Below are 19,473 nucleotides of genomic sequence, written 5' to 3' on the forward strand. Positions count from 1 at the left end.
CTTATTAATCTGATAAGATTCAACGAGAAATAGACAACAATGATTTTTTTCTTCTTCAGTTTTATTTATGTAACGATATATAATGTCTACTTATAGCGAAAAGAAGGGATAACATACACGTGCTAATAAAATTTTTACGATTAAAAACTTTATTTTGGTTTGCTTTGTAATTGGGAAAAATATATATAATGTTGTGTACCTGTAGGAACTTTGGGCTATACATTGTCTGGGACCATCATTGTCGGGTAACATGCTAGTGAGAGAAAAAAAAGAAAAGAATAAGAAAACAAAAAGAAAAAAGAAACAGAAGGAAAAAAAGAAAAGAAAAGAAAGAAAACAACTTAAAACATTTCAATACGTTTTCAAACGTAGTTACAAAACAACGGCTTAAATCTATACTAAAGCTAAAGATCTATTAAATCTAAATTTTATATGGTAACAAATCTGGTATAAAATACAATGTCTGTGATACGCGCATACGTAATATTTTAGAACGAATAAAAGATACGATCGAGAAAAAAATTTGTTTCTATGCATTCAAGTTTAAAATGCAATTGTCTTCTTACAATGTAAATCTGTAGGATTAAAAAAAGAAAAAAAAAAAAAAAAAAGAAGAAAAAGACGAGAGAAAAAAGAAAAAAAAAAAGAGAGAGAAAGAAAAGTGTAAAGAAAGCAATAAGATTATAAAAACATTTTCCGATTATAATCCATACATTGAATTGTACCAACATGTAAAGCCGCCCACGTTAAACGAATTTGACACATGGCACACGATTAATTGATTTTTAAAGTTCGAGCTTGAACGATCTCTTGGTAACTTGTATAAAATTATATACAGTATCATAAGCTACATTTTTGTGCTCTCTCTTAAATCCGTTTATAAACAAATATATTTTTCTGTTTCTCATTAGGATTTCTTGAAACTGTTGAAAAGTTTGGACTAGCGTGAACATTAAGTTGGTATAAATTGAAAAAAAAAAAAAAAAAAAAGAAAAAAAAAAAAAAATACTACAAGTTCGAATGGATCGAAGAATTAATCGTCCGTACCAATGAAATATATTTTAACGGTTATTAAGGAGAATCGATTTCATAAAAAGTACTTTAAGCGGATACGTAACATTACAGATAGATCGTTCCGTTGAATGCGAGTAAGTTTTTTTTAGTGATACATTGTTAAATGCTTGAGGTTTCGATCGAGCAGTAGTGTTTTATATTTACTTAAAAAATCGCGACTTTCGTAATCCCAATATCAAATAAAGGCAATGCAACGGTTACAGTAAAGCAATGACCTTTACATTTCGATCTTTTTTTTTTTTTTTTTTTTTTTTTTACTTCTAAACACGTTTAAGACTTTTCTCTATGCTACATTCATAACTTGTAGCGTGACACAGGAAATTTTGGCAATCATTCCGTCTTGAAATTAAAGTTATAGTTCAATTTTTACAGATTAAACATACTTAAACACTCTTAAAAATATACAATGTTCTTATAACACTTTTTTCATATCTTGCTCGTTAAGAATCAAGCTCGTGACATTCGTTTCTTGACTAGATTCATTCTTAGTTGTACAGGTCGTTTCACCTGTCTATTCAAGAAGTATTTAAATACTCGAGTGAAATATTTCAATACTTCAATTTTAGCCAGAACACACTTCGGAGTGTTCGTCCCATGCCGCGACCTGTAAAAAGTATTGCGAATGAATTAGTTTTGGCTTGATTAAAAACAAATGTACTCCTCGCATTATTCGCAGAATTTGTTTAGAGAGATAAAAAAAATTATATATATATATATATATATCTCTACATACTTGACATTCGCGACTGCAATACCATTGATTACCACAGCCAGCGCACACGAACTGTGCAGCACGTTCATGGCAACCTTGACAACGTGGTGGACTATCTCTGTCGTCTCTGGTATCCCTTCCACCCGAGGAAATTCGAGTTTCTCTATCCTCTATAACTGCAGCCTCTTCTTCCACATCCTCCTATTAAAAATGATTTCATTACTACTTAGATCAGTATTAAAATATCGATAGAAAGAAATTACATAGAGAAATTCTTTTCTTTACCACGTGAATTAAATTATTAGAATGAGATTGCACCGCCGTATTGACAACTGGCGTAATGGTTATTTCTGTTCTTGCCTGTAATTTGTATTCATCGATCATTTATTCATCCTTGCTTGGTTGCTTGCTTTCTATAATTTATTACGATATAGTATGTTCAGTGATATTACCAACCTTGGAAGAAGATAGGAGATCGCTGATAGAAACCGGATTAGAGCCTTGATACGCTTGTAAAAGGTGTTGGGTTGCAGTACTTTGCTGTGGTATAGATGTGACGGTAGGAGTGCTCCTTTCCCTTTCAGGAGCTGTGAGTAACCTGGCTAAAGTGGGTGAAAAGGTGGTTGGTCTAGGAGATTGCGATTTAGTGAGAATTCCATGAAGTAATGAACCAGTCGATTGAGTTTGCGTAGTTTGTGGGGTCGCTGATGGCGCTACAGGATGCAAAGTTACATCTGGATAATTCTGGGGCGTTTTCACTGGTTCCCCTAAAGAATGTTATTCATTCACAAATTTAGGAAATATTTTTTTTTGTGTGGTCTATGTACTTTCGATAACAATGACATATATATATATATATATATATATATATATATATATATATATATATATATGTGCTTTATTCGTTTTTTACTTACCTTGTTGTTGGCTTAACTTTGCAAATTGAACGAGCACGTCTTTGAAGCTCATGGAATTGTTAGGGTCAGTGGCATTCGGATTGCTTTTACAAGAATCCGTACTGGATGGTCGCGAGTCTACGTTGTGTCCTGTTTCGACCATAGCTCCACCCGCGCCCAAACCGACGTTTACTGAATTCCTCATTCTCCGACCCCTGATAGAAGTGCCATGTATAGATACAACACGATACACATATATCATAGATAAGATCTTACATCAGACGCTACTATTAATCAACGATGAGAACATCTGTTTTCATTGAATTAATGTAAATATGAAATTACCGTCGTGGTACCATTTCTGGATGTCTAAGCCTGTAGTCAGCGATGATAGATCTAACATCAACGATCGTACCTTGACGACCTTCTCCGATTTGTCTATTTTCAGGACTCATTGCCTCTGTTTGTTTTCGACCGTTCTCACCAGTTTGCTTAGGTGGTGTCACTTGTCTATGTGATGATGCCTTTGAACTCTTTTCTTTCTTATAAGCTGGTAAATCTTGAGAAGTTTCTTCGGGAACGTCTTCTTTCGAATCGAAGGAACATTTTTCTTTAGGCACGGGCGTCGTGCTGTCGCTGCTTTCCCATTCAGGTCCCAAAGACAAACTCGCTGGTGGTAAAGTTTCTCCCATCTGTCTATTTCCTTCCATAAATCCTAAAACCTGTCTTCTCCTTTCGACTCTCAGGTACGCCTCTTCTTTGAGCTTTCTCATACTCAAGATTTCATTCCATTCCATTTCTTTGGCACGGGCTAGCTCGTCAAGGGCCTAAAAAAAGGGAAATCGTACAATATCGACGATAATTATATCTCGACAAAATGACTTTCTCGTTAATTTCATAAAACGTATATATCATAATAAATAAACAAACACCTGAACTTCGGCGCGTAGTTGATCAGCTCTTACGGCGAGTTCATCGGCGTTAAGTTTTTCACAGCCAACGACAAACGATATATATTGTTCTCGTTGCTCAAGGCAGAACTTTTTCGGTGCGGAATTCCCATTAGAGGATAACTGTCCGTCCGTTGATTTACGTTTTCTGCCACTTTCAGCTACCTCGGGTTTTAGAGAACGCATAGGCGCGCGTTCCTTTTGTTGCGAACCATCGGACGAGGATAAAGATTTTCCCGCCGTTTCTAAATCCGTGTCGCATAAAGGTTCCTTCTTTATCGACGACGATCGAAGACGATCCGCAGTCGTCGTTGATGCTGCTGCGGTTTCTTCCGGAAGTGCTGCACCATTTTGTTGATTTTGAGGGACTTTTGGTGACGTTCTAGACGAATCCTCCTCTCTCGTTTTCTCCGCAGCATCCACCTTCTTCCCGTTTCCACCGGAACCTTCCATCGCGTGCATCTTGTTCAAACTGTAACAACAATTGGATGAAGCGCTTTAAAAAGATTTTATGAAAGATCATATTTCTCAGGAAATTCACGTTTTTTTTTTTTTTTTTTTTTTTTTAGATGGGCCATTTCAACACATTTAACAATTTTTCAAACTGACATGTATTTAATGAACACGTCGATCGTAGAATACAAACGCGACAATATTACGGCGTTTATTTAGACGCGCATAAATTCACAATCTTATCGATAATTGTGTCCAAAATTTATAATACTCTCTCTTTAGAAAATAATCGTAAAATTGTAAGAGTACTCTCGTTATATTAAAATTTTCTCCTTTCATTTCAAGGTTAATTTAATGTTAATTCGTTCTTATACTCGTGTGTATTACCACAGAAGAGATTTTAATATATTTCTCTTTGATGGTTTCTTTTAAGATATACATATGTAATTCATTGTTTTTAATATACATCCGAGACAATGTATTCACAATTGAATAGGGGAAACAGACGAACGAGACCGATTTGTTGAAGAGGAAGGAGACGACAAAATCGTTTTACATACGAACGAAAAAAAAAAAAAAAAAAAAAAAAAAAGAAGAAAAAAGAAAAAGAAAAAAAAAAAGAAAAAGTAGTCATTTAACTTAGTTGAAGGAGCAACGACTTTGCACATCATTACTCGAGCGTGCAAGAGTAAAGCGCCGCATTTGATAGCGGACGAAAAGGCAACGTGTGGCGAGAGTGCTGAGTGGGTGAGGTAGGAGAGGGCCAAGGAGGAGTGGGAGTTGGGTGGTAGGAGAAGAAGGGGTATCGTTGAGCGACCGAGTGAGAAAGAAATAGTAGGAGGGAGAGAGACGAGTTCGTTGCACTCACTTGCGTTCACTGCACTTTATAGACGCGGATATAGGTTTCGCGGTACCAATTCTGAAAAGGCGTGCGATTCTCCTTCTGCATTGCTTGTCCCAAAGCTAATTCAATCCTTCCCAGTCTTATAATCTTTTTTCCCCTCCTTTTCATTCTTTCAAATGATCGTTTAAACGAAATCTTATAAATATTTATTAATATTTCTATTTCATATCGTCTATATATATATATATATATATTTATATATATATATAATTTTTTTTTCTTTAATTTTAATTATCGATTTTAAGATTAACAATTTTAAGATTTATTTATGCAAACATAATTCAAAGATTATATGTTAGATATTCGAAAATTTTTTTTCTACTATGTATAATATAACGTTGTATAATCATATTTTGTAATGTGTATCATTTTTTAATCGATAATAATGACGATATTTAAAGAGACACACGCTGACCTAGTGTCGTCATCATCGTTATTACTCTTTTTTTTCAAAGGCAGGTAACAGGTGGTTAGCGTGTAACAGTCGAATCACTTTCACGCTCGTTGTTAATCCATATGCATGGAACACAATTGTAAAACTATTTTGATTTAACCGATGCTTATAAGAATTTCATAATATTTATATAAATAAAGTACCAGTTATAATAATTAAAAGATAATTAGGCATATCCTACTTGGACTTTATAATTTCAACGATGTAATAAGTTTTTTATTTAACAAATAATTAACGTCACTCCAATCGGACATTTATGGTCTTTTTTTTTTTTTTATCATAATAACTAGATCCATTCATTTTACCTTTTCGTGTGCGTTAAAAGGTAGCCGCCAAGGGGAACAGCAGATCAAGATGTTAATATTTCTCTCGTGCGCACATTTAATTTCCGCAAAGAAAATGATCGAGCAATGTTATAAATTATTTGCACTTTCGCGATTAAATCGGAACGACGCAACAGCAGCTACGGTGGCGGTATAACAGTGCTTGCGAGGTAACGATAGCGAAAGTGCTGGAGAAAGCGAAAGCAATGCGGCGGATTGATGCCAAACTATTTCGATCTATGCGCATAGACATTAATTACTTTGTTATTTGATTATTACTATTATTATTATTATTATTATTATTATTATTATTGTGTTTTTTTTTTTGTAACAAGGAATTTAATCGAATGATTTAGAAGGAATCGAATCGAATTATATTTGACGAATATTATACTTCTTTTATCAGTGCAAATTCAATAACGATTGATATTCCAATGTAAAAAAAAAAAAAAAAGAAAAAGAAAAAACAAAAAAAAATAGAAAAAAAAGAGAAAAAACTATGAAGAATATCTGGAGCAGTGGACGATAGTTTCATCAGTGGTCGTACCTTCACAAGTCGTTGCTTTTCCCACGCGTTAGATGGAAGGAGATGGTTGAGAGGATTAAGATCGATCGAGTGAGTAGCCGAGGCCACGCAAGCGAAGACACGATACTGCAAAAGGATTAAGAACACGCGAAATGCTTTTTCTATTTCCCCGTGAAATGATTGTATTTAAGAATAAGGATGACACTCCGCGATATATAGCTCTTCCCGTCTTTCTCAATAAACATTCAAGGCGCGAAATTTAAAAACTTCACGATGAAATACGATGTTAAATGTATGAAGAAACTTTATGAAGTCAATGCTTCCAGTTGTTCCAATTTGTTACCACCACCACCACCACTATTACCATCGTCATCATCATCACTTTAAAATAGAAAAGACAAGATAGATAGTTAAACACAGTTAAACTATTTCTCACCGTACACTATGATCAAACACTAGTATCGAACTAAAATCGATAATCTCGATATAAATCAAAACGATTACGTACTTTCAAGGCTTCTACCACATCCTTGTCTCTTTCACTTTCGCAACCCTTTTTTTCTTTTCGATTCTTTTTGTCGGAAGAGACTCTTAAGTTTTTCTTCTTTCAAGAAGTAGTTCACGGAACGTTGAAGAAAACGTTAAAGAATAGCCTGTGATTATCCAAGAAAAAGAGAGAGAGAGAAAGAGAGAGAGAGAGAGAGAGAGAAAGAGTGGGGGGAGAGAAGAGAGAGAGCATCGAACGCGAACGCGAACGCGCGTAAGAGGGTGAAGAATCGAAGCGGCATCAGCAGAGCGCGGCGGCACGCGCGCTTACAGTGGCGGCGGCGGTGGCGGCGGCAGCGTCACCACACTCCTCTTCTACTTGCACTTTTCACCGTTCGGCTCTCTCCTCTTCATCACCGGTCACGATCTTTTTTCTCCGTCAGTCAGTCACCCCCTCCCACTCCCTCGTTCTTCGCTCCTTTCTCGGTCGAACTCAAACGGAGGCTGTCGATTGTAGCCGATCGTGAACAGCCGGTTGCGAAGAGCGACGCGCGCTCTCCTCTGAGAATTAGCAGAGGTACACTGGTAGCGGGGCAGGTAGTGCACGAGAGAGGAAAGGTCATGAAAGGTCGCGGACACGCGAGCTTCCCTCCAGACAGCGCCACCGTCGTGAAAACGCGCCAAGGTGCGCCGACGCCTTATCTTATTCTTCCTCCTCTTTATTTTCGTTTTTAAAGATATACAGATTTCGTATAAAAAGAAATTAAAAATAAGAATGTAACACTAATTCTCGCACACGTCCCACCAACGTCGTCGTTGTCCTTTTACGTTTAAGACGTTGCTATCCGTGTCGTTTTAGAACGACTAATATTAGGCATTTACCGGCATCGAGGAAGAACCGAATGCAACTCAAGCGACTTACAACAACGAGACACGATTTGCGCGCGTATACGATTAAAGATGACGATAACGACGACGACGACGACGACGACGACGACGACGACGACGACGACGACGACGACGACGACGATAACGACGACGACGACGACGTTCATACGTTTTGCGAGGGAGACGGAGCGAGGGTAATGACGCACACAAGCGCACCCGCGTCTTCGTTATGTTCGCGGCTATAGTTTGGGCTAGGTTAAGCGCTTGCCAGGGGACCTTGCAGCGGCGTCCTACTTCGCGAACGAACGTACGAACGAACGAACGAACGAACGAACGTACGTACGAACGAACGAACGAACGGACGAACGAACGAACGAGCGAACGAACGTACGAGCGAGAGCGTGTGCTCGTCCTTCTCCTCCTCCACCAACTCCTTCCACTATCCACCTTCCTCCTTCTCTTCCACCTCCATCTTCCTCTCCTTTCCTTCCTCTACTTCTCCTTCGTCTCTCTCTCTCTCTCTCTCTCTCTCTCCCCCACCCTCCCACCGATGCCGCCGCTGTCGTCGTCCTCTTCGAGTTCTGTCATCTCGACGTGGGGTCAAGGCGGCCGCCAGCCGGGAGGAGATATTATTACCGGGGTTGTCAAATTTCTTTACAATCGATGACATGCTTCGTTCTACTTCAGGATTACTTACTATCTCCAAGATCTTTCTTTTATTTCCAGATCCTTGTGAAAATACAAATAAGAAAGGCTTCCGGAGAAAAAAGCTTCCGATGATACGTATTATCAACCTACTGACATCGAGTTATTGCATAGTACCTACCTACGTGCCTCTTGAGTATTGTGAGATAAATTGTAGTGCCCGATGACGAGAGGAAAAATAAGTTGTCAGGGACGAGGCACGCGCGCGTTCGCCATTAACTCACTGAGTTGCGTTTACTCGCGCGAAAACGATCTTGGCACTCGACAATGATGGAGCTTGTTACAATCGTAAATATCAAGATATCAGAAAATGTTTAGTGAAAGTGTCTGACCCCGATATATTCGATCGAGTTGGGGTGCACTTCTCGCGGTCGTTATGTAATATGTACATGGAAACCCTCCTGAAGGATTGCGATGTATGATAATGTAGAGAAAAGTCTTCACTTCTAATATAACTTCGCAATATCTCAAAGGTTGCGTATTATATAAATAAGCAACCTTTTAAAAAGAAAAAAAACAAGAAAAAAAAAAATAAATAAATAAATAAAAAAGAAACGAAAAACAAATAGATTGTATCGTCAAAAGAATAATTTTCTTGTCTAAGTTATCTTTCGTTGAAAATTTTCAAGTTGTAGAGCAACGGAACGGTCGGACCAAAATGGCGGCCGCTCGATCGAAGTCGTCACTAAAAGTTAGAGCGTAATGTCGTTGTCATTAGTTAAGTGTGATAAACGAAATGAAAAAAACGTTAGCGATGTTAAAGTTGCGCTATTATTATTGACATCGAATGATTACGAGAGAGTTCTGCTACTACCGTTTCTCATTCTCCTCTCTCGACCTAATTCGCGGACGCTCGTAGGAGCGGACGCGCCCGTTCGTGGCGTCCCTGAGCGTCAAGGACGAAGACTCGAGCCGAGAGAGCCGATGAACCGTACGAATGTGCGCGAGTTATCCTACTACCTTTCCAAGTTAATCTAAATTATACACAACATGCATATGTGTATGTGGTAGAGATTAGAACCCTAGTAATATGAGATCGCCATCTTTATTTTGTTTTTTTCTTTTTTTACAACTCAACTTCTCATAGATTTTCATATAAAATGCGTGTCGCTAATCATAGCTTTAGTTCGATCGAAACAAAGACAAAAGAAAATAGGCTTTGTCGTTGAACGCGTAGTTCTATTAATCAGCATACAGATATATTACGTACGACCTTGGTTTTCTCGTAGAGATAGCTATTCAAATGCTGTGTGTTGGCAGTACCAAGGAAAGAAAAACTTTACTGATACCATGCAAGAACTGTGTATGTTGGCCTTGGCGACACACCAACGGGGGTATTATTTCGACGATACGAAAATAATTCCTTCGCTTTACACGAACACTTTTTGTCGATGCGGCAAAATATTTATCTTGGTCTATCTCGCGACCTCGAATTCTCTTTTCTCATGGCGGTCGTTTATGACTCTACTACGTAGTCAGCGATAACCGATGCGTTCCGCAATCGTATCCTTACCATATGGCTGTTCATTCGAAAATCTTCTAAATTATTAATATCTGAACAACATATCTTAACGCTGAAACATAACCTTTGCATTTTATCGACGGTCGATAACATGGGATTAGCTATGGAAACATTCTTCCTGAAGAAGGTAGACAATTGAGAATTATCAACGGAATGAAATATACGAAAGGAGATAAAATAACTTGGATCTTGCGATTTAGGTTATAACGCAAAAAGGGGGAAGGACTTGTATTTGCCTGAAAACGTATCATTCTTACACATTGTCTCTAATCGTAAAGGTCAAAATTCGAGCAAATTCTCGAAAAGATCGTTATACATCGTTTCGAGTTTGAATTAGGTTAAGTTAGACCTAGAGAGAAGTCCAAAGTCCTCGGAACAACCAAACAATAGTCGATAACGCTATGAAATCTTATTTTTGTTTCGATAAAGTCAATCGACCTCGGCAAGCATCGTATCGAACGCAAAGAAGAAAAAGAAAAAACGAGAGAAAGAAGATGGTCGTAAAAAACGTATTAGGCATTTGTGGGTGGGGGGGGAGGGGGGGGGGAGGAGAGAGAAGAAAAATATTTAAATAAACAAAATTCGTATAAAAAGACCGTCGTCTTATATAACAATCCGCTTTCTCTTCTAAGACCGAACGATCTTCGTAATAATGATGAACAGAGCATCGAATCTCGATATGGTATTTTGCTTTTAGGTGTTTCGATCGCGCTGAAGGTAAAAAGGAGGTTATCCGAACGTTGGAAAATATACACCGTAATTTTCCGTGACGTTTCTGATCGCCAAGGCCGTCTTGGAACGCTGGTGAACCGCTCAGAAGGTCAGACCAGATTACTTCGTAGTTTGAAGTACGAACGCGACACGTTGCACGAGGATGCACGAAGAGTACCGATCGGTTATATTCTTTCTCTTTCTCTCTCTCTCTCTCTTTCTCTCTTTGTTCTACGCATACGATATTCCAATCTGTTATAATAAATGTTTTCTGTTCCAGTTTTAGAATTCTCTAATGAATATAAAGGAAATATTTTAAACGTCAGGTAAATGCGCATGGTTCGTGATTGTAACATTTAAATAATAGAAAATATTCCAATATTTTTCAATGGAGATGACGTGAGCTTTTCGAAGGATTCAAAGCGATCGTAAATATTTCATTAGCCGTTAAATCAGAAGGAAACATTTTTAGTTCGAATGTAACGAGAGCGTGAAAGAAATAAAACGAATATTGTAAAAAAATGAAAGAAAAAAGAGAGAGAGAGAGAGAGAGAGAGAGAAACGTAGAAAAGGAAGTCAAAAAGGACATTACTAATCCAAGAGTTTCCCTAAGAGAAAACAACAATCTCTAACATGACTTTCTTAAGATAGAGACTGGAAATTCAAGGACGTTTGGTAGGTCGAAAAGATACCCGAGAGAAATTGGTTTGGGGTCCTGCGAGAGAGCAGCCTTATCGAGGCGATGCAACGTCGCGCGTTCTACATGAAACGACGGTTTTATAACGAGGTGGAATGACGAAAGGAGGACGGTCGATTCTCGGCCCGAGGTCGTACGTAGGTCAAATCGCCGTCACGGAGTCGACCCTGGTTGCTGCTTGTGAGAGCCAAAGATGGTCGCCTCGTTCGTTTACGACTCTACAAATCATTTTCTTTAACTTGTCAATTATATTTGAGATCAACTATGTATATATATTTGATCAATTATTATATACTCGATTTTAACGAGGAAATAATATGTCGTCCACACCGATAAAATATAATGATATTTGACAAGATTAATAAGATTATAAAAATAGGAGATCTTTGGCTAGGCATATTACGTGAAAATTTCATATCGGAACCAAAGATTCTACGAATATGAGGGCAGAGGAGGGAGACATAGTGTATATTTATAAAAGCATCGATCCACTGCAACTGTGTGTCCAAGAGATTATAGAAACGCAACAGTGTGTTTCAACTAATGTACCATTTAGAAATATACAATTTTCTTCCGATAATTTCATTGTCATTTTTTGAGAAAATGATCTCTTTACTTTCGCGCGATTATCAGTAGAAATTATTTTATTCTTTTCAAAATAGCATCTCCATTATACATATAAATATGTACTCACGATGATCATACTCGATCATAACCTAAAAAAAAAAAAAAAAAGAAAAGAAAAAAAGAGAAGAAAAGAAAGAACGAAAGAAAGAAAAAGATCGTAGCTTCCGTGTGAGAGGGAGCGTTACTATATAGAGAGTACGGTTATTTTTGGACGTGAACCAAGCGATAACGATTCTCGATATCGATAAAGAACGATCGTCTTCTCTTGAAACGTAGCAAAACTTTTTGGGAATAGAAACGTACTTTTTTCTTTGATCAATTCTAAAACAAAGTTTCTAAGATAAATTTATAATTTTCATATCGAAAAAGTTATTCGATCTTACCATTGTTATATTACAAAGCATTATATATTCTATTAAAAATAACCATTGTGTCTATTAATCAGGTATAAAAAGTAAACAGATAAGATTCTTGTAACTGTCGAAAAAGAAATTTGAGAAGGTCTCCTTTGTCTGAAAAATGTTTTATTCGGACAAACAAAAAGAAATATTTCGTGCGACCTCGGGATTTTTCTTACAACGATTATGTACGCGTGGTAATTTTATATTTAACGATTTTAATACCAATCTGCATAAGAGACGCAGTAAGAACACCCATTTCAAACCTTTTACCAAGGATCCTGTAAAACGGAAACGAATCTTACGTAATATCTTACCCGTTGATTGTCTGTTATTTGACGTCAAACTCGTTTTCGCGTAATTATGGCACGTAGAAACGAGAAAATAACGAAACGAGTATAAAACCTTATATCTTCTTATTTCTTCTTCTTCTTTTTCTTCTTTTTCTTCTTCTCCTTCCTCTTATTCTTTTTCCCTTTCTTCTCTCCTTTTTTTTTCTCTCCTTCTATACCTACTACTACGTTTACTAGAAAAAGGATCAACAATGTTCACTTATCTCTCGTAGTCTCCTTTTATCTTCTTTCTTTTTATACGTATAGTAATTTAGAAAGCACCTTTTTCAAGAATACTTACTATACAATACGCAATGGATTGTTGTGTGTTTACCAACGAAAATGTTATTATCGAAACTTATAAGATTGTTAAGTTTATTGTATTTACGTATGTTATATATATATGTTATATATGTTATATTTATACACTTTATGTAAATATATATTTTATTAGTTACAAGTTCTGTATCTAATTTCTATAACTGTACCTAAGTTTTACTATTCTTAGGGAGAAAAGAAATTAAGAGACATTCTCCGGTAAATACACAAGGGAAAGAAAGAAAACATTTTTTACCTACGACAAATTGTACGTAGTCATGTATATATATATATATATATATATATATATATATATAACCTAGAAAATGACAAATGAAAGTAGTCGAAAGAATTGTTCAATTGTTTTTATGAAGAATTTCCTTGGGAACGCTTCGATTGTTTTTAATGAAAACGAAAATATTAATACGATCGAGCGTGAAAACTTTTTAATATTTAATTCTCTCATGTATTTGTATAATAGTGTAACGCCCCACGTGATTATTTGCACATACGCGTGCTAAATATATATGTACATAGAAAGTGCATAATACAGGAATTTTATATAATACTTAGTATAGTAAAAAAAGAAAAGCTCGATCATTTCAGGATATGCTATAAGGATTATCGAGGTGTTGTTTCTTTTTTTTTTTTGCCGCCCTCGTCACGCGTTTCATTTGGATCCTTTCGATAGTCATGTGAGGAAAGAATATTACTCGCACATGGTTCACACGAACGTCTTTTGTTGTCGTATGGATATAACCGTTTATAATCTTGACCAATCAGAGCTCTCCGGGGTCTTATACGAGAGACGTTGAAAACATAACTATGTTACATAGATACATAGTCTTAGCCTACAAGTTCCGATCGAGATCGGCTTAGAATCGATGAGCGAAAGAAAAATGAATAATGGAGAGGAAAAAGAAAAATAGAAAGAGAGGAAAAAAAAAAGCAAAAGAAATGACCGATCGGATGATCCATTAGATCGTCTTGGGGTCTTCGTCCTCGGGGGATCTAATTGTTGCCCCGAAAAGAGGGAATAATAAAAAGAAAGAGAAATCGCTTAGGTGGTTGTGTCGTCGGTAAAGCGGTGACTCACCGTGGTGCGGGTTTCAGACCGAGCGCTAAGAGCACATCGATGCCCGCCATCTTCTGTTCTTGGCTCGCTCGATGATTGGTGCCGTTCTTGTTGGTAGCACGGTGGTGCTGCTGGTGGTGGTTGTGGTGTTGCTGATGATGCTGTCTCTTATCTGTTGGGTCGTGGTGCTGCTGCCTCTGATGTTGTTGCTTATTACCATCGGTCGCGTCAGCGTCCCCGTTATCGCCAACGCCGCTAGCCGCTACCTTCTGTTGTCCCGTTAACATTTTCGCGTGCGCGACCTTGAGGAGAGAGCGCTTTGCGTCCTCGACCAGCATCTTGGTGACCGGCTGCACGTTCACCGGCACGCCGATCGTCGGTACGGCGCCACGGCGCAGCCTACTGCGCACCGGAAGACCAAGCACAAGGTGCTCCATGTCCTTCTCGTAGGACTCGTTTGTAAAGTGGAGGGAGCATATGCGAGCTGTCTGTATGTTGAACGGTATCTCGCCGTTCACGAGCGGCACGCGACCGCACGCGCGCACCCATCGCGAACGCACTTCCGGTATCTGAGGGAATCGATGGTAACGGATTCGACGACCACGGGTCCGCCGATGACTGTTGCGGCACGTAGCTACGGCGCACTGCGGCATCCTAACCTCTTAATCTTCAAACGTAGTATATAGAAGAAATATATATTGATATATATCACAGGCACTCGACGAAAAACCGGAAGCAAAATACCGATATATGTATATATATATATATATATACGTATATACGTATATACGTATATATATCTCGAATATGATCGATAAAACTCTTCTAAGAACGAATTAGACAAGGATGAAAATATGAAAAATCCGATTTTTTTTCCCATTCATCAATCGCTATCCATTATCTTGTCTGTTTGCATCGTAACGAACGAACGAACGACGAGTTTTCGCTGATATTCTTCACTTCAATTTCCTCTTCTCACCAATTTCTTCTCTTTTCAATTTTTCACACACTTTAATTATCGCGACACACTGTTCGTCCGTTTTCTATGATCGACGCTTGCTTCTCTCGGTTCGGTCGCGTCGGCGGTGACGCGCGTCCAAAACACGAACACGTGGGTGGGTGGGCGTAACGAGACGCTGCCGATGAGAAAGTAAGAGCGCGTTGCCGCTCCCCTGGAGCGTCCCTGTCTCTCGCGGGATTCTCCCTCGGTTTCTCTTTACACGCGTATACGTATGTATGATAGTATACGTGTGTGTCTGTGTGTGTCTATATTATGTCAAGGGAGAAACCGTGATCTTCGAAGCACGTGTTTCAAACCAGAAGAAAAAAAAGACAAAAAAAAGAAAAATAAATAAATAAATAAATCAAGAGCAATCAATTTTTACACGTACACCAGACTATACTGATTCGTTGTCCTTAACGTTGTTTCTCGAGTGCATTTAAAACTATAATGAACAAAAATAATAAGTGAAGACGACGATGACCACTATTACAATGACATAGGGAAGGAGAAACTGAAGTGTTTTTAGTTGACCACGACAGGTCGAAAGGGTTCTCGGTACCGCCCTGTGTGCGACGCCCTGCGAACTGCGGCTAGAGACTAACGGAGAAGGAGAACGTCGGAGGAAGGGTAGGGAGGAGACGAATCGAGGGAGATACGGAGTGTGAAAGATAGATATAGAGAGAGAAAGAGAGAGAGAGAGGAGAGAGGGAGAGAGAGAACGCGCGCGCGCCTCAACGAAGAGGATGACGCTGCTGGAGAGGAGAAAGACAGAGATAAGGGGGAGGGGTCAGAGTATCCGAAAACGAGAGTGTCGGGTCTCCCTTCCCCTCTTTCCTTTCTACCATCCCTTCTTCCACTTCTTTCTGTATCTGTCGTTGTCGAAAATTCAAAAACGTTGGAGGATTACGAACGAGCAAACTCGGAATCGAACGAATTGAAAGAAAGTGGGGAAAAAAAGAAAGAAAGAGAGAAAAAAAAAGAGAATGTAAAAAAGACGAAAAAAAAAAAAAAGAAGAAAATGAGACGAAGCAAAAGCAGCGCAACGAGCTTGATCGTCCGTTACTACGACGACGACGACGACGACGACGACGACGACGACGACGATACTACGATGACGACAACGTATATTGCGTATGTATATACGAAACACGCATACGCGACGCGTCTCTCACGCGACACGTGCGACCACAGAGCGGAGTCCACGCCGTCGACGGAAGGTGTCGCTTCGTGTACTCTTCCTCCTCGCCGTCGTCCTCGTCGACGTCGTTGACGTCGTCGTTGTCGTTATCGTTGTCGTTGTTGGCTGATGTTTTGACGATTTTGACGTTGAACGTAGGAGGAAACTGTCTGCGTGGATCGTCGAGATGGCGGAATGACACGAGAATGGACGACGAAGGGGAGGATGTAGATGTAGAAGGAAGAAAATCACGAGGGGGAGAGAGAGATATATATATAAATGATTTTAAATACCGCAGAACGAAGTTAAAAGAAGAAGTAATAAGACGAACGGTTGAAAAAAAAGACACAGAATGGTAAAAAAAAGTCGGGCGTCTCAATAATATCGTTTTGATTAACGCGCGCGAACTGGCGCACCGTACGCACGGTGCTACTCCTCCGGACTTACTACTGGCCGGCCGATCGGGTCCGGCGGTGGAACGAGAGAGCCAGCCGGTGGCAGCTGCGTGTGCCTCCTCGTGTCTGCGTTGAAACCAGCGAACCAATGATCGTGCTCCGACGCCCGTCGCGGCAGGGATGACGGGGACGCGCCGGAGGGGCCGCGGGGGTTGCCACGACGAAACAAGAGAGACAGGGGAAAAAGAGGGAGGTCACCGCTACCGCTACCGCTACGCGCGTTACTACGCTCCTTCGGGGGTTCGCCAGCCAGCCAACCAGCCAGCCAGCCCTCTTTTGCGTCGTCGTCGTCGTCGTCGTCGTCGTCGTAGTCGTAGTCGTAGTCGTAGTCTTCGTCGACGTTGACCTGTCTTCCACGCTCTACTTCTATCTTTCTCCCTCTTCCTCTTCTTCTCCCTCTCCTTTTATTCCTACAAAGCATCGAGTTACGCGTCTTCCGTTTCATCCACCCCAACGCAACGTGTATCGACGACGAACATTCTCTCTCTCTTTTTTTCTCTCTTTCGTTCTTCGGCTCGATCTTTCAACACAAAGCTTTCGTCCACTCGTTCGTTCCTTGTTTAACCCCACGATGCATGCTTCACGCACACTCAACGAGATGGCGTTTAACGATCGACGAGATAATTAGATGCCATCTAGGACCCGTATGAATCGGGGATCTTTACGAGGGGATGCCGATGTTCGAACGAGAAAGAGAGAGAGAGAGAGGGGGGGGGGGAGAGGAGGAAGGGAGAGAGGAAGGGAGAGAGAGAAGGGGAATGAGACGTGGAAGCCAAGGTCGATCGTCCGTTGAAGGAATTAGCAGTAATGCTCCCTTACTTTCTCTTTTCTTATTTTCCACTATTTCTAAGGACGGTTTATGGATTTAAGTAAGTCATAAATTATCATAGTTTCAATTACTTCGTATTTACGAAGGTTAAGGTTCCTTTAAAGAAGAAAACGTACAATAGGTACATGAGTCATAAAAGAAAGAATTCTTACTCTCCAGGTACAAAACTTTGCGGTCTTTTGTTGGAAAAACGGTTACACAGGTACCGAGAATATTATATCGTATAACAATGCCGCCTATCGTAATAATACCAAGAATTTCAAACGCAATACTTAAGTATCGTTAATTAAATAAAAATCTAGATTACACAGTATCTAGATCGACGTAGTCGATAACGGTTGAGTACCGGGAATCGTCAAGGACAAACGAACGAGGTATGTAGAAACCGAACGACTCTTGGTTCACCACGGCGGCCATTTTGGTTTGATAAAGAAAGCACGCGCAGTAGATAATAAACGTTCTTCCACGCATTAGTGGTCTGGTATCGCGTTGCCCAACGATTCGTATTGCCTTACATATGGCAATGAACGAATAATTGATCGTTAATAGAACGAAAATATGTACATATATAAAGCGGTGCCTATTGTCGAACGATTATTCAAAAGCTTTAAAATTTATTAAATAGAATTAAATGCCACGATCGATATTTCATAACACTTTCGAATAATTGATCGTTAATGGAAAAATGGAAAAATTTCGATGTATTTAATTGTTTCAACGTGATGTGTTTTACGAGAGACTTGATGGTGGCGGTATTGTACGATAGAGTGGGACAAAGAAAATTGCATCGTCCGCACAAAGAGTCACATAAACTGATAAATAGAAGGAAAGAGAGAGAGAGAGAGAGAGAGAGAGAGGGGAGGGGGAGGGAGACAGAGAGTAGGATGAAAGATATTCTTATCACGAAAGCGAGCACGAACGCATCGCGCCATCGTCGTGTTTGTAGTTTTTCGTCTCGGAATAAGGTAGGATCGTCTCTTGTTAGAGGCTCTTCAATAAGAACGAAAAAAAAAGAAAAAAGAAGAGAAAAGGAGAGAGTTTTTGTCGCGTAGGTAGTATGTGCCGGAGGCTCGGTCGAGTCTCATCTATCGTTCGCGTGGGTCTCAAGGAGGCGAAGAAGAGTAGAAATCATGAAGAGTGAAGAAGCGGCTGTAGCAGTAGCGGCAGCTAGCAGCAGTAGCAGCAGCGCGCAGCAGTAAAAGCAGCATCAAAAGCATCAATAGCAGCACCGAGTCTGGTCTCGTTCGGTGTGGTTCACGCGGCCACTCAAATAAGGACAGACCGATTTCCGGTGGCCTCTCGTCCCTCCGTCTCTCGGCACCAGCCGTCGTCGACGACGACGAAGCACTGTCTCTGTCTCTATCTATCCTTCCCTCTCTTTCTCGTTCGCTTGCTCTCTCCCTCTTACGATTTCCCCTCGATCCGTCTCCTTCTCTTCTTCTTCTCCTATATTCGTCGTCGTCGTCGTCGTCGTCGTCGTCGTCGTCGTCGTCGTCGTGGCAGGCGGTCTGTATGGCCGTTTTCTCCCACAGCTGGCATAGTAGAGAAATAAGCCGAGCGCCGTCTTGTCTGTCTGTCTTTCTTTCTTTCTTTCTTTCTTTCTTTCTTTCTCTCTCTTTCTCTCTCTTCGACTTGTGCCGGTATATTCGCAACCATCCGACCGACCACTGCCTGGAGAACACACGACGGAGGATGCGCAGCTGCGACACGAGCCCAGCTCGTCGAAAGCTCACCATCACCTTTGCGAACTCCCTTCCGTTCATTCGAGTCTTTCCTTTCACTTTTGGAAAATCATTCTTCCTTTACGAATTCAATTCGAATCACATTGATATAAACGTCAGAATCTTCTCTCTCTCCCCTCCCTCTCTCCTCCCCCTCTCTCTCAATCTCTATCTATCTATCTCTGAAATTACTTATGATCTTGGCAAAAGTACTTCATACGACTAAACGAGAAGTTC

At 39.9% G+C, this 19,473-nt stretch overlaps 2 protein-coding genes across 2 annotated transcripts in view; both read right to left on the bottom strand.

Annotated features, from left to right (window-relative positions):
• Nucleotides 1-131: 131 nt before the first annotated feature.
• Nucleotides 132-14,718, bottom strand: LOC124425050. Its single transcript, XM_046964822.1, has 8 exons — nucleotides 14,073-14,718; nucleotides 3,615-4,104; nucleotides 3,028-3,509; nucleotides 2,704-2,897; nucleotides 2,243-2,553; nucleotides 2,072-2,146; nucleotides 1,808-1,987; nucleotides 132-1,678 (listed from the first exon to the last, which is right to left on the bottom strand). Exons 1-8 carry the CDS (start codon nucleotides 14,702-14,704, stop codon nucleotides 1,637-1,639), a joined length of 2,406 nt encoding a protein of 801 aa, XP_046820778.1. The 5' UTR covers nucleotides 14,705-14,718; the 3' UTR covers nucleotides 132-1,636.
• Nucleotides 14,719-14,724: 6 nt separating this feature from the next.
• The window catches only part of LOC124425060 (surface protein P113-like), a 13,400-nt gene continuing 8,651 nt past the window's right edge, over nucleotides 14,725-19,473 (bottom strand). Inside the window, exon 3 of the mRNA XM_046964843.1 lies at nucleotides 14,725-15,496. Coding sequence (XP_046820799.1) covers nucleotides 15,433-15,496 — 64 coding nt within the window. The 3' untranslated portion in view covers nucleotides 14,725-15,432. The remainder of the gene's footprint in view (nucleotides 15,497-19,473) is intronic.

This window comes from Vespa crabro, chromosome 6 (genome assembly GCF_910589235.1).
Source record: "Vespa crabro chromosome 6, iyVesCrab1.2, whole genome shotgun sequence".
NCBI lineage: Eukaryota > Metazoa > Arthropoda > Insecta > Hymenoptera > Vespidae > Vespa > Vespa crabro.

Bases quoted from the DNA above. Each gene is read 5' to 3' on its own strand.
- LOC124425050 (XM_046964822.1), bottom strand. From the start codon at position 14,704: ATGCCGCAGTGCGCCGTAGCTACGTGCCGCAACAGTCATCGGCGGACC. The intron at 2,898-3,027 runs GTAATTTCATAT...CACTTCTATCAG, and splicing joins CCAGAAATGGTACCACGACG to GGGTCGGAGAATGAGGAATT. The intron at 2,554-2,703 runs GTAAGTAAAAAA...AACATTCTTTAG, and splicing joins AAAGTTAAGCCAACAACAAG to GGGAACCAGTGAAAACGCCC.